Here is a 14,885-nt window from a genome sequence, read left to right on the forward strand (position 1 = left end):
CTTAACGGACTGAGCCACCTAGATGTCCCAGAAAATCCTTTTTTTTTTTTTTAAGATTTTATTTATTTATTTGACAGTGATCACAAGTAGGCAGAGAGGCAGGCAGAGAGAGAGAGAGAGAGAGGAGGAAGCAGGCTTCCTGCCCAGCAGAGAGCCTGATGTGGGACTCGATCCCAGGACCCTGAGGTCATGACCTGAGCCGAAGGCAGAGGCTTAACCCAGGCACTCCCAAATCCTTTTTCTTTTTAATAAAAAGATCGTCTTTGGATGCCTGGGTGGCTCAGTGGATGTGCTCTCTCTTGGGCTCTCTCTCTTTGTCAAATAAATAAATAGTTTTTAGGGCGCCTGGGTGGCTCAGTGGGTTGAGCCGCTGCCTTCGGCTCAGGTCATGATCTCAGGGTCCTGGGATCGAGTCCCGCATCGGGCTCTCTGCTCAGCAGGGAGCCTGCTTCCTCCTCTCTCTCTCTGCCTGCCTCTCTGCCTCCTTGTGATCTCTGTCAAATAAATAAATAAAATCTTAAAAATAAATAAATAAATAGTTTTTAAAAAAAGATTTTATTTATTTAGTTGAAAGAGAATATGACCTCATTGGGGAGGGGCAGAGGGAGAGGGAGCAGAAGCTGAGTCTTTGCTAAGCAGGGAACTCGAAGCAGGGCTCTATCCCAGGACCCCAAGTTCATGACCCGAGTCTAAATCAAGAGTCAGCCACTCAACTAACTGAGCCACCTAGGCACCCTGATAATGTGTCTATTTTGTGAGTTAGTCCTGAACCCCTAGAATGTTTGGTGACCCGTCCTGGCACTACGGCTTTGAGTGGCCCAACTTGTTAGATGTCTTTGCCTGATCCTAGACATATGTGTCTCTGCTGGTGCCTTTCCCCATTGAGTTCTTTCCCTGGGTAGAGTGAAGGAATGTCCAGTTGGATTCTTAGGGGATCACAGTGTCCTTAAGAGACAGAGCTACAAGGTGTTTAGTGCTGAATGGGGCCAGAGAAATGTGGCATACTCTGTACTGGGCTTGATTTACTGAATCTGTAAATTTGTTTTTCTGTAGTTTTGAGTACATTTGTTAAAAATGTTTATGAACCCATTTATCAATGTCATTTTCCAGAAAGGCCTTTGTTTTGATGATTTTTGTAGAACGTACTAATCTAGTCTAGTTAGGTAGTTTCATTTCAGGGGTTCATTGAGTATTTAGTCATACCTACTATGTGCTAGGCTGGGTACAGGGAGAATAAAGGTAAAGCCAGCACAGACCAGCTTTGAAAGCCTTTGGCCACTCAGCAGAGAGTAGACGGAAATATTCTCTGCAAGAGGAGGCAGAGTGTGGGTTTGGTTTTGAGGGATGAGTAGGAGTTTATCAGCAGGTGAGACCTGCTGGACCTAAAATGAACCTGCTTAGTACCTGGCTTGAAGTCAGGGTCCTGGGCTTTCTGGGCACTCCTTAATGTAAGAGAGAGCTAAAGAAGGGGGGGCTACATTTAAGCTAAGAGCTTGGTACAAACTGATGGGCTTCAGCTGCATTTTGCCGAGTCACCAGTGCTGGGAACGGCAGGAATTGGGTCTGGTGGGTGAGGAGACATCAGAGCCCTGCCAGTGGTGCCAGGAGATAAGGGCATTCAGGTTGATCTTGTTAGAAAGCCACTGAGGCCCTGAGGCTGAGGGTTCCTTGGGGAAATGACTCGCTCAGGCAGAGTTTGTGGACTTGTGGGTGTCCCCAGCTCTTAGTGATGACACATGGAGGGTGTGGCTGGCCAGGCTGACAGATGCTCCAGTGTGACCCTCAAAATAGACTGTAACATCATCCCAGCAGCAGCAGCCTCCTGACATGTGATGGGTGGCTCTACCCAAGACCAGCAAGCCTGGGCTGGAGCACAGGATGGAGTTAAGGTGTGGGGGGGTGGCTCTTCTCTGCAACTAGTGCCCAGGCCCAGGTGCTGGCCACAGCCAGCCTGCCTTTGCTTGAACTTGCAGCTGACTTCCTTTGGCCAGGCAGCAAAGCACTCATCATTAATTCTGTATACCACAGTGAGGCACCCATTGTTTAGTCTCGGTGCCAGGCCGGGCCTTCAGGAGCACAGGCCTGAGGCTCATCTAGGGAGGAGGCAGATATGCCTACACATACAGCCTTACAGGGTGGTCTAGAAAAGGCCATTCCATAGTGTGTGCTATACCCAGGGGTTGCCCAGAGGTTGGGCTTTCTCTGTACCTGAAAGTTTGGGGAAACCTTCATAGAAGGGGTGATAATGCTAAATTTGGAAGGATGAATTAGAGGGTTCCAGGTTTTCACTTTGTTGAGAAGCAGGTCATCCAGGCAGAAGGAGTAGTGTATAAAAAGTTGAGGAGCACAGAGTATGAGGTAGGCAAGGGCCAGATCAGAAATATCTTGTATGCTCTGGCTAAGGACCATGGGCTTTATCCTGAGGGTGGTAGCAGTGTTTGAGGACTTGGATCTGCCCAAACTTTTGAGAGTGGATGGGACAGAAGAGATTGCTGCTCTGGTTCAGTCAGCCTCTCAGGCTGAGAGCCCTGTCCAGCGTGTGCCAGTAGCTTTAGGTCCCACACTCCAGGCATGGTTTTCCTGAAGCCTGTGTCTTCTCTCTCTTGGTTGGTCTTTTTCCTGTATGGTAAGATACAGAGGAGGGATGTTGAAGACTGGTGGCCAGAGAGGCTTCCTGGGGGTGAAAGCACTCCGCCTTTGCTTGGTCTTTGGTATTTGGTTTTTGCCAAGTCCCACCTGAAAGACGACACTGTCCATAATTTTCCATGGAGACCCAGAGAGCCGCTCGCTCATTCACGATCTCACCTGCCATGTTTGTGATCTGTAAAGCAACTTGAGCTCAGGCCCTCCAGCCTAGAGACAGTCTGTGGCTGGCCCCTGGGTTCCCTCGCTCCATGCACAATGGTATTGTGCAGTGCCATTGCAAAGTAGGTGGTCATCTTTGGACCTGGGGGAGGAGGCTTTGTCCTGCCTGTCCTGAGAAGTAGGTTCTGTCTTTGCCCAAGGCAGGTACAGATGGTGGTTGTGCCCTGTTCTTCCTGACTGCCCTCCAGTTCTGATGGCATCACGGGCAGATGCTGAACTGTGGGCTGCATCTCTCCCTGGTAACACATTGCACCATTTCTGGAGACATGGAGTATGTAGAGTCTGGAACATCTTCGAGTGTTTGTATTGCCTACCTGTGTTGGGGATTAAAGCCCAGGTCTAGCTGGGCTCACTGAGGTGTAGCTCTGATTCAGGGTGAGAATACTGGAGTCTACACGATGTCCACTTTTCTGGAAGGACTTTTTCTTGTGCTGAGCACATCTGGACTTCCCTGCTCACTGTGTCTTGCACCCCCAGGCTCCAAGCTGGAAGCTGAGAGTGGGGAGTATGGCTGCCTTCTTGTAACTGGGGGCTTCCTTAGTCGAGCATCAGCCTCTGGAGAGATTCCTGAAATTCACTGCACAGCCCTTCTCCCCAATTCCTGCCCTCATTGTTTTTTTTTTTGTTTTCTGGAATGTTTGTTCTTTTCCCTAAATGGGTCACTATGTAAGAGAGATTCCCTGTTAGAGGGGAAGCAGGAGCCCATTGGTGTGGAACACAGGAGGATGGACTCAGTAGCTCTGCATGGGAAGCATGGGGTGTCTGTCATCTTATTCTGGGGCTGTTAGGAAAGAATAAAGGTTCCCAGTTTGGGTCTCTGTGGGCAGGGGTCAAATTGCAAAGAAAGGATGGATCTCTAGAGAGGGGTGGATAATGTCACCTCTCTTCAGGTTGTCACTCTTCCTCTCCAGAAATTCTGCTCAAAATCCATATGAAATGTCTTTGTAGCTCCAGGATCCTGGCATTTTGTTGAAATATGAGGTCATGATTCTGTTGCTGGAAATGAGGCTGGAAAACTTGGTGATAGAAAAGAACCCAGCCCCTCTCATGAGGCTGCCAGAAAGAACAGCTCTGGACTGTGTAGAGCAATGGGGGAGGGGCTGGGTAAGTCTTTTGCTCTCTTCCCCTCCTACCTCTTGAACCTTAGGAGTGGCCTGGGATTCCAGGGAAGTTTATTTAAGGTTATGGGGAGGGCAGGTTTCAAGGCTCAGATACCTCATCTGCCCACTCAGCTTCTGTGGCACATGTTACTGATTGATAACAGTGCTCATCCTTATCTAGACAGAGCCCCAGGAGTTTTCTTAATGTGCAGTGCACCCGGCAGCTGATGTTTTTTTGGTCAAAGGGATGGAGGCAGTTGGAAGATGAGAGAGCAGAAAGGCAGTTGTGCCCAGGTGCTGTCAGGGCTCAGCTTGTCTCTTCTGGAGGACATTGCCGAGGTGCAACTGAACCAAAGGGAGGCAGAGGGGATGGTTTGCTGGGTAGAACTAATTATCACCCAGTATACAAAACCATGTATCTGAAATTGACATTGGCTCTTTTACAGAATGCTCTCTTTTAATAATAGCTGTTGTTCTAGGAGTTTATTAGTAGTTATATTTGCTTTTATTTATTTATGTGCCAAAATGTAAATAATACATAACATTTTTCAACACCTGACACAGTGTACATTTAAAAAATAGCAGAGAGACAGGGCACCTGGATGGTTTAGTTAGTTGGTTGAGTGGTCTACTCTGGGTTTTGGCTCGGGTCGTGATCCTGGGGTCATGGGATCGAGCCCTGGGACAGGCTCTGCACAGAGTCTGCTTGAGTTTCTCTCTCCTCCCTCTGCCCCCCTAACTTGTGCATGTGCTCTCTCTCAATTAATCAATAAATATTAAAAAAAAATATATAGAGAGATGCAGGTTTAAACAAATGTAGTTTATTGCCATTATGTATATCAGTTGAGGTGAGTGCAGAAAACAGAAACCATTCCAGATATTTTAAGCAGAAAGGGGTTTAATACATGGAATTTGATGTTTTCAAACTCATTGGGCCTTAGAGTTTCCAGGTAATGGTGGGCTAGTTACTTGAATAAGATCCCCTGCTGAAAATAATGAAAGATGCTAAATTACAAACCAGTAAACTCCAGGCCCATTTCTGGATGAATACCTGTAACTAGCAGATTAAGGGTAATGTCTGAGTAAGGGCATTTACTGTGTCGAGACTCATATTAAGCTGGGGAACCAATAGGTATACCTTCTGGTAAGGGCAGTATGTTTGGTTTCTGAATGTGACAGGCTCTGGAAAGTCTTGGTGCTTGAGACTCTTAGGGAAAAAGCCAGAACCTAGAGTGTGTGAGTAACCTACTTAGGGTTACTCATGGGGACTGTTCTGCCCCTCCCTGTCTTGTGGGGTCTCTGGGTGTTTTGATGGTGTTCTTGACAGTGGATGTATGAGGGTCTCCAGACTCACATTCAGAACCACCTTCCTGCCTACAAGCACATTTTGACTCTAGGCCCCTTTTCCTTCAAGCCTGTTTTTTCTTGGGTGGTGCCGAGCTTGGTTCATTCATCTCTGTTATGGACCATCTCTCAGTAAGGGGCCTGCACAGATATGGGCTCAGTGGGTAACTGCATCCTCTGCCAAGTGGGGGTGTGGTTGCTGGAGGAGCAGCATGTACACACAGCAGCCAATGTCCTGATGGCCTGTGGTTTTAAGCAGGCCCATCAGAGTATGAAATAAAATTCCTAGCACCAAATATTAACCCTTATTTCAGACCTAAACATCAGTTGGTGCTTTTCCTGAAATGTCTCCCAGGGACCATTTTGTAACCATAGTCCCCAAGATCTCTGTTACGGAGGCTGATGATTTCTTTATCTAGGGCAGATTCTGATAGGAACAAGATTGCCAGCCTGCTGAGCTGTGGCTAAGGTGTTAGATGTCAAGATGAAGCTATCAGGTAAGATTTCAGTAGCTCCACGGGGGTCTGGGGCAAGGGACAGAGGCATTGGTGACCGAGAGGATTGGCAGCAGAGCTGGTACCTTCCCTCAGCCCCCATGAGCTATCTCAGCTCTGAGACCGAGGAGCTTGTCTTTTTTTTCTTTCCTCTTCATTACTTCCTACCAGAGCTCTGTGGGCCTGGAGATATTCAGCCTGTTGCTCCCCCTGCTTGTGCTCTCATTCTCTCTGACAAATAAATAAATAAATAAACAAACAAACAAATAAATAAATAAAATCTTAAAAAAATATGTTCAGGTGCAATGGTCATTGGCTCATATCTTTTTTTTTTTTTTTAAGATTTTTATTTATTTATTTGAGAGACAGAGCGAGCAAGCATGGACAGGAGAGAAGGGCAGAGGGAGAGGGAGAAGCAGGCTCCCTGCTGAGCGGGGAGCCCGCCGTGGGCCTGGATCCCAGGGCCTGGATCCCAGGTCCCGGATCCCAGACCTGAGCTGAAGCCAGACGCTTAACCAACTGATCCACCTAAGCGCCCATTGGGTCATATCTTTTTTTTTTTTTTTTTTAAGATTTTATTTATTTATTTATTTGACACAGAGAGAGAGAGAGATTACAAGTAGGCAGAGAGGCAGGCAGAGGGGAGAGGGAAGCAGGCTCCCCTCCGAGCAGACAGCCTGATGCGGGGCTTGATCCCAGGACCCCAAGATCATGACCTGAGCTGAAGGCAGAGGCTCAATCCACTGAGCCCAGGCGCCCTGGTTCATATATCTTAAGCAGTATTTATTAAAAGTGCCCGGGGCACCCTCATGACTCAGTCGGTTAAGTGTCTGCCTTAGGCACAGGTCATGATTCTGGGGTCCTAGGATCGATCCCCATGTCAGGCTCCCTGCTCTTTGGGGAGTCTGCTTCTTCCTCCCCCTGCTCTTGTGCTCTTGCTTGCTCTCTTTCTCCCTCTCAAAAAAAAAAAAAAAAAAAAAAAAAAAAAAAAGTCCCTGTGGGCTTGCCAGCCCATGAAATCCACTTTCTCTCTAAGAAGAAATTGATAGAAAATAAAAAGAGCTAGGTGGGTGTTCTTCACCCTTGTCATCTGCTGTTTGCTTATGGTGAAGGACTTCTTTCTTCTGGCCCTGACAGGAGGCCAGAATACTCCGATGCTTTCCACTGCGCCTTGTGCCAAGGCTTCCTTGTTTCATTTGGAAAAGTCAGATGAGGCTAATGCTGGCATGCAGGGCCGTGGGGGGTGTTATTGGTGACTGTGTGCACGTGTGTGTGTGCTGTGCAGTGTATGATATATATATGACATGTATCATTTTAACCATTTTTATTTTATTTTATTTTTTAAGATTTTATTTATTTATTTGACAGAGATTACAAGTAGAGAGGCAGGCAGAGAGAGAGGAAGGGAAGCAGGCTCCCTGCTTAGCAGAGAGCCCCATGCGGAGCTCGATCCCAGGACCCTGGGATCATGACCAGAGCCGAAGGCAGAGGCTTTAACCCACTGAGCCACCCAGGCACCCCTTAACCATTTTTAAGTGTACAATTCGGTAGTATTAATTACATTCACAATCTTAGGCAATCATTACCACTGTCTATTTTCCAAAACTTTTTCATCAGCTCAAACAGAAACTCTGTACCCATTAAGCAATAATTCCCTATTTCCCCCTCCTCCAGCCCTTGGCAACCTTTCTGTTTCTATGAGTTTGCCTATACTAGATATTTCAAATTACTGGAATCCTACAATATTGTCCTTTTGTGTTTATTTCACTTACATAATGTTTTCAAGGTTTGTGTTGTGATCTATATCAGAAATATTCCTTTTTATGGCTGTATGTATAAACCACATTTTGTTTATCTTTTATCTGTTGATAGACACTTGGGTTTTTCCCTCCATCTGTTGGCTATTGTGAATAATGGTACATAGAAGTGAACATTGATGAAGTATTTGTTTGAGTCCCTCTTTTTAAAAAAGATTTGTTTGTTTGTTTCTGTGTTTGTTTTTAAGTATTTTATTTATTTATTTGACAGAGACATAGCAAGAGAGGGAACACAGGCAGGGGGAGTGGGAGAGAGAGAAGCCGAGCTGGATGCCCAATGCAGGGCTTGATCCCAGGAGCTTGGGATCATGACCTAAGCTGAAGGCAGACACTTAATGACTGAGCCCCCTGGGCGCCCCTAGATTTGTTTATTTTATTTAATTTATTTATTTTTAAAAAAGATTTTATTTATTTATTTGACAGAGATCACAAGTAGGCAGAGAGGCAAGCAGAGAGAGAGGGGGGAAGGATGCGGGGCTCAATCCCAGGATCCTGGGATCACACCCTGAGCCGAAGGCAGAGGCTTTAACCCACTGAGCCACCCAAGTGCCCCTAGATTTGTTTATTTTAGAGAGTGCATGAGGGTGTGATGTGGGGTAGGGGCAGAGGGAGAGAGAAAAGCAGAGTCCCTGATACAAGGCTCTATCTCATGAATCTGAGACTTGAGCTGAAATCAAGATTAGTCGCTTAACCAACTGAGCCACTTGGGTGCCCCTTGGGCCCCTCTTTACATATTTTGGATATTAAACCCTTATCAGATACATGATTTGCAAATATTTTCTCCCATGCTCTAGTTATCTTTTCACTTTCTTGATAATGTGGTTTTTGTTTTGTTTTGTTTTGTTTTAGATTTTAGTTATTTATTTATTTGACAGAGATTACAAGTAGGTGGAGAGGCAGGCAGAGAGAGAAAGGAAGAAGCAGACTCTCTGCTGAGCAGAGAGCCCGATGCGGGGCTCGATCCCAAGACCCTGGGATCATGACCTGAGCCGAAGGCAGAGGCTTTAACCCACTGAGCCACCCAGGAGCCCCTTGATAATGTTTTCTGATGCACAAAAGTTTTAATATTTTTTTTAATGAAAAAAAATCTTTTTGAAGTAGGCTCCATGCCTAATGTAGGGCTTGAACTCACAACCCTGAGATCAAAGGGTTGTGTGCTGTACCAATGGAGCCAGCCAAGTGCCCTAAAAGTTTTAATTTTGATGAAATCCAGTTTATCTAATTTTTTCTTTTGTTGCTCATGCTTTTAGTGTCTCATCTAAGAATCCATTGCAAAATCCAAGGTCATGAAGCTTTTCCCTGTTTTCTTTCAAGAATTTTATAGTTTTGGCTCTCGTATTTAGATTGTTGATCCATTTTTTGTTTATTTTCATATATAGTATGAAGGAGGGGTTCAACTTCATTCAACTGCATGTAGAAGTCCAGTTGTCCCAGCACCAACTGTGCCCCCCTCCCCGCCCCCAGAGAATAGGGGAGGGAGAGAAAATACCGAGCGGGCTCCCAGCCCAGTGTGGAGCCCTAGGTGGGGCTCTATCCCACAACACTGAGATCATGACTTGAGCCAAAATCAAGAGTACGTTGCTTAACCAGCTGAGCCACCCAGGTGCCCCTAGCACCAGTTGTTGAAGAGACAGTTCTTTCCCCATTGAATGGATTCAGCGCCGTTGTTGAAAGTAATTTCGTGATAGATATGGGTTTATACCTGGACTTTAAATTCTGTTCCATTTGTCTTTGCGTCTACCTTATGCACCACATTGTTTGGATTACTGCAGTATTCTAGTAAGTTCTAAAATCAGGAAGTGTGAATCCTTTAACTTTGTTCTTCCTTTTTCAAGATTGTTTTAGACACTTGGGGTCCCTTGTATATCCATATGGTTTTAAGGATTGACTTTTCCATTTCTGCAAAAAACACTGTGGAATTTTGGTAGGGATTGCATTGACTTTTTGGGTCAGTTTGGAGACTATTCACAATACTCTCTATCTTAACAATATTAAGTCTTCTGATCCATGAACACAAGAGGTCTTTCCATTTATTTGTCTTCCTTAATATAATTTCTTTAATTAAATTTAATTTAACTTAGCATTGTTTTGTAGTTTATAGTGTAGGAGTCTTTTGCTTCCTTGGCTTAATTTATTCCCAAGTATTTTACTTGTTTGATGCTATATTATAAATTGAATTTTTATTTTTAAGATTTTATTTATTTATTTGACAGAGAGAGATCACAAGTAGACGGAGAGGCAAGCAGAGAGAGAGAGAGGGAAGCAGGCTCCCCGCCGAGCAGAGAGCCCGATGCGGGACTCGATCCCAGGACCCCAAGACCATGACCTGAGCCAAAGGCAGCAGCCCAACCCACTGAGCCACCCAGGCGCCCCTATAAATGGAATTTTTAAAAAATTTCCTTTTTAGATTGTTCAGTGTTAGTGTATAGAAACACAACTGCCTTTTGTTTGATTTTATATCCTGCAATTTTGCTGAATTCATTTTTTAGCTCTAATGTGCTTTCTGTGTACTGTTGGGGATTTTTTATAAAATCATGTCATCTCCAAATAGAGATAGTTTTACTTATCCTTTTCTTCTTTTTTTTTTTTTTTAAAGATTTTATTTACTTATTTGACAGAGAGAGGTCAGTCACAAGTAGGCAGAGAGGTAGACAGAGAGAGGGGGAAGCAAGCTCCCCACTGAGCAGACAGCCCGATGCAGGCCTCTATCCGAGGACCCTGAGATTATGACCTGAGCCAAAGGCAGAGGCTTTATCCACCGAGCCACCCAGGTGCCCTTACCTGTCCTTTTCTTATTTGAATGCCTTTTACTTCTTTTTCTTGACTGATTGCTCTGGCAAGGACTTCCATCCAGTACAGTGTTGAATAGCAGTGGGTAAAAGGTAGGCATACTTGTTTTATTCTAATCTTGTGGGGAAAGCTTTCAGCCTCTCACCATTGGGTTTTCATAAATACCCTTTATCATTTTGAAAAAGTTCTCTTTTATTCCTACTTTTGTGAGTGCTTGTGTCATGAAGGGGTGTTGGATTATTATTTTTTTTTTCTGCATAAATTGAGATGATCATGAGTGTGTTTTTCCTTAGTTCTGTTAATGTGGTTTATTATATTGGTTGATTTTCTTAATGTTGAACCACCTTGCCTTCGTAGGATAAATCCCACTTGGTCATGTTTGTAATCCTTTTAATACATTGCTGGATGGAATTGGTTTGCTACAATTTCGTTGATGATTTTTGCATCTATAAAGTATATATCGGTCTGTAATTTCCTTTTCTTTTGTTGTCTTGGTGGCTTTTTGACTGCTGTTTCAGGGTCTACCCCCTCTTGGGCTTGCATCTGGGTACAGCACATTTGTAACCGTATCTGGACCTTATTCTGCCAAGAATTGAAGTCTCTAGGTCAGAGCAGGGAAGGATCTTAGGAGCCCTTTAGTCCAACCTCTCCTCTTCTGATAGGGAACTTGAGATGTGGGGTGAAATCCGAGACGCCCAGTCCTGAATTAGGCTGGAGTGTCTGAGACCAGGCTTCAAGAGTCTGGGATGTTGTCTCTGGACCTCTGCTGCCAGAGAGGTTGCCTGTGTAGAGTGGAGAGTGCTCCAGGCTATCTCTCAGGACTGGATGGGTGATAAGAGCAAAGCGAGGTCTCCTTGCCCCAGGCCTTGTGGTATGTCCCTGGAGGGTATGAGACTCCAGAGGCCGGGTTTCTAAGGTCCTGTCCTCTGTTCACCACCAGACCTGTCTGGGCCATAGAAGAATCTCTAGTCAGCTGGAGTTGTGCTGAGCCAGTGTCACTGTGCTGAGCAGGAGGGTTTCCTTGCTGTGTGCTCTGGGTTGCGCGCTTGGGACTCACCTGCTACTGTGTGAGCCAGAGCCCCATCTCCTCTACCAAAGCAGGGATTTTGACAATTTCCTCCTGTTTCTGAAGGTGTGCTCTTCCCTTGCAGCCTCTGCACTCCTGTCAAAGACAAGTGGGGGTACTGTGGAGCTGACGGTGAAAACTAGGTCCCCCTCTGTGCCCCTCTGGCACTGAAATGTGCCCTGGGATAATCTAGGGAGAGTCTGATGGGCGAGAGCCAACAGCCTCCTAAGTATGTGGCCATCAGCTGGCTCTGGAAAATGATTTTTCTGTGACTATCAAAGTAATTATAGAACATCTGGAAAGCCAAAGAGAAAAAAGAAGAATCCAAGCTGACTGTGCTCAGCTCTCCGCGTGACTGCAGGGTTTCAGCAGACTGTTGATTTTGTGGGAGAGTCAGCAGAGGTGGGTGGAGGGCAGCATGGGCCCCAGAAACCACCAGTCCATTTTCACTGTAGGTCATTTTCCAGGGCCCCAGTTTGCCCCCGCTGCCTGCGGTGTATGGTGATAGCTTCAGGGCGGACCTGGCCGTGTGGTCAGCTAAGGGTCTTGCCGTAGCTGCTGCTCATCCTCCGTCCTGCACTCCAGCTTGGCTGGAGCTGTGCTCACTTGCTGCCCTTTTCTCCCTGGAGCCCCACAGAGAGTTGGAGTTGCTCTTCTAGCTCTAGCTTGTGTTATGGTTTTGGCAGTGAAGTAGAAACTGAGAAGTTAGAGGCCAGCTCTTGGTCTCACTGCCATGAAGAACTTACCATCTATTGTCCCTCTATACCTAACTGGTTGTCTCATCACTATGAAAAATGGTTTCTCCATTTTGCTGCCATATGGAAGAAAGGAGTAAAGCAGAGGGGTTTACCCTACTTTAAGTCATGATGTGGGCTAATAACTTTGCCCCCAAGCTCCTCAGATATATCCTCCTGCTCGAAAAGAAAGCCCTAGTGGAGATGTTAAATATAGGGGAGGTAAGCTCTGTCTATTCCAGTTACCTGCTTAGGGAGTGGGAACCCCTCATGTTTCCCTCCTAGGTGACCAAGGCAGCTTGTATCTGTTAGTTTTCTAGCATTATCTGACATATTACCAAGAAAGAGGCAGATGCTCACCTCCTTTTTCCTCAGCGATTCCCCAGTAAACAGGTGCTTGTTTTTATTTTTTTATTTATCTTTATTTTTTTAAAGATTTATTTATTTATTTGACAGACAGAGATCACAAGTAGGCAGAGAGGCAGGCAGAGAGAGAGGAAGGGAAGCAGGCTCCCTGCTGAGCAGAGAGCCTGATGCGGGGCTCCCTCCCAGGACCCTGGGATCATGACCTGAGCCGAAGGCAGAGGCTTTAACTCACTGAGCCACCCAGGCACCCCGAGGTGCTTGTTTTTAGAAGTCCCAAGATTCAGACCATCAGAAATGTCCTATTTTACCCAATTCCAATGGTAGAAAAGTCTATAGTGCATGAACTAAAGTACAGTGGAGTTGTCCAGTAGCCCCCAGCAGCCCTCCCGGCACCATGCCCAGGATCCTGTTCAGTGGCTACCCTGAGGCCTCTCTGGACTGATGGTGATAGCTGAGGAACAGTCTGACAAGCTGATGTGGGCATAGGGTGAACTCAGTGTCAGGGGTGAGATTTGAATCTGGGCTTGTCTCATACTTTGGTCTGATGCATGTTTTTTGTTTTTTGTTTGGCTGTTTGCACACAGTATAAATGTTAGGGTTGGAGGAGAACTGGAGAAAGGCTACTGCTGACAGGCCAAGCACTTGGGCTCCAGAGTTTGCCAGTGGGTCTCAGAGAATTGCCCTTTCTGTGGTGACTGGTTGTGCTGGGCTGTGTCCAGAGCAGCTCCTCCCCCTTGCATAAGTTCACTGTGTTCTAAAGAGCACTTGGCTTGGGGGTGCCTGGCTGCTGACTTAGTCAGTAGAGCATGTAACTCTCGACCTCAGGGTTGTAAGTTCGAGCCCCACATTGGGAGTAGAGATTAATTAAGGAATAATGTGTATATATATATATATATATATATATATTTATATTCTGTCCTTGTCCAGCCCTGTCATCTCTGGCTGGGATGATTTGGGTGGCCTCTAGTTTTGCCACTTCAATCCATTTTACAAACATTAGTGGGTTTGATCAGCTCCGCCCTTTTTTAAATCCTTTCTGCAGCTTCCTATTGACCTTCCATGAAGTTCAGACTCCTTTAGCTAGCATGCAAGCTGTGCATGGATAGCCAGTTTCCTGTGCCAGCTTTGGCTCTTTTTAGGTCTGCCCAAGCTGTGACCCAGCCATACTAATTTCTCTCCATTCCTTGACTTTGGGGCTGCGTTTTTGCCACTGCACCTCAGCACATTCTGCTGCTTCTGCATGGAACGTGCTCCTTTTTTCCCCCTCACTGCTTACCAGGTCTTGGCTCAGCCTTTACTTCCTCTGGAAATCCCTGAGTCAGTGCACCCTGCCCCTGACTTGCCACTGGAAACTGTCAGAGTGCAGAGACTGAATTCAGGCTCCTACCCTTGTGTCCCCAGCACCATATTGGGCACAGAAGATCTCAAGGGCCTCTATAAAATAAAGAAACTTATCACACCTGTTTTTACTGAATTACTCAACTTTAGCCAGGACTCAACAGCTCCTAACAACCCATTCATTTTCAAATGCCACCAGAGATCTGCAGAGGAGAGGTAGTGTTATTATTGCTGCTTAGATGCGAAGATAATTTGCATCTAAGTATGTGCCCAGGAGAACATATGTAGGTTTTGGATTTTCATTATGCTCTTTCCTTATTGTTTTACCTCATTCTTGTCGGCCTATCAGAGAGCTGGGACCACGTGAGTCCACAACCTGGCAAAGCACTACAGGCGTCCTTTGTTGGTGATTGACAAGGAAGGAACCTCAGGCCTCCTTAGATTTTTCATGAGTGGATGGAGAAATAGACTTCCCCTATGCCTATAATGTCACTAGCTTCGTGAGTATGGGTCATTTAATCTCACTGCTGAAGTCTAGTGTCTGCAAGAGGGGAGAGTAGTACTGGGGGTGTTGTGGCTGAGTTCAGAGCTCACTTAACCTATTATGTAGCTCTGTTATGTTTTCACACCAGCTAGAAGCATAGGTTCCCTTTCAGTGTGGCTGGGAAGGATCCTGTGACTTTGGTGATAAAGTTCACCAGACCACGTGTGGATGAACAATAGGAGTTTGTTGAATGTTCATTATGTGCCCAGTACTGCTGTGGCTGTGTGCTTTTCCTCTGAGGGCTGAGGGCTCCTTCCTATAGCTCCTGTATCCTGAGGTAGGCAACAGGCCTTGCATCAGTTCTGTTCATTGTGGCATAAGATATAGGGCTTGAACCTGTAAACTTAAGCTCCATCTCCTGTGTTTGGATGATTTGGGGGCTTGGGGGTTATCAGAACTGAATAAACATATACCCACTTGCTGCGTT

General features: G+C 45.9%; 1 protein-coding gene across 4 annotated transcripts in view; it reads left to right on the forward strand.

The window, feature by feature from the left end:
• RANBP10 (RAN binding protein 10) overlaps positions 1 to 14,885 on the forward strand; it is a 70,120-nt gene that overhangs the window by 3,790 nt on the left and 51,445 nt on the right. The window contains exon 1 of one of the 4 annotated variants that reach the window (XM_082711792.1): positions 1,808 to 1,889. The exons of 2 other annotated variants lie outside the window; for them this stretch is intronic. In XM_082711792.1, the coding sequence (XP_082567918.1) occupies positions 1,879 to 1,889 (11 nt within the window). In that variant the 5' untranslated portion in view covers positions 1,808 to 1,878. Of the gene's footprint in view, positions 1 to 1,807; positions 1,890 to 5,733; positions 5,807 to 14,885 lie in introns of those variants that run through there. One more of the 4 variants, XM_082711793.1, reaches the window with a different exon arrangement.

This window comes from Mustela nivalis (assembly GCF_964662115.1).
Source record: "Mustela nivalis genome assembly, chromosome: 18".
Classification (NCBI taxonomy): domain Eukaryota; kingdom Metazoa; phylum Chordata; class Mammalia; order Carnivora; family Mustelidae; genus Mustela; species Mustela nivalis.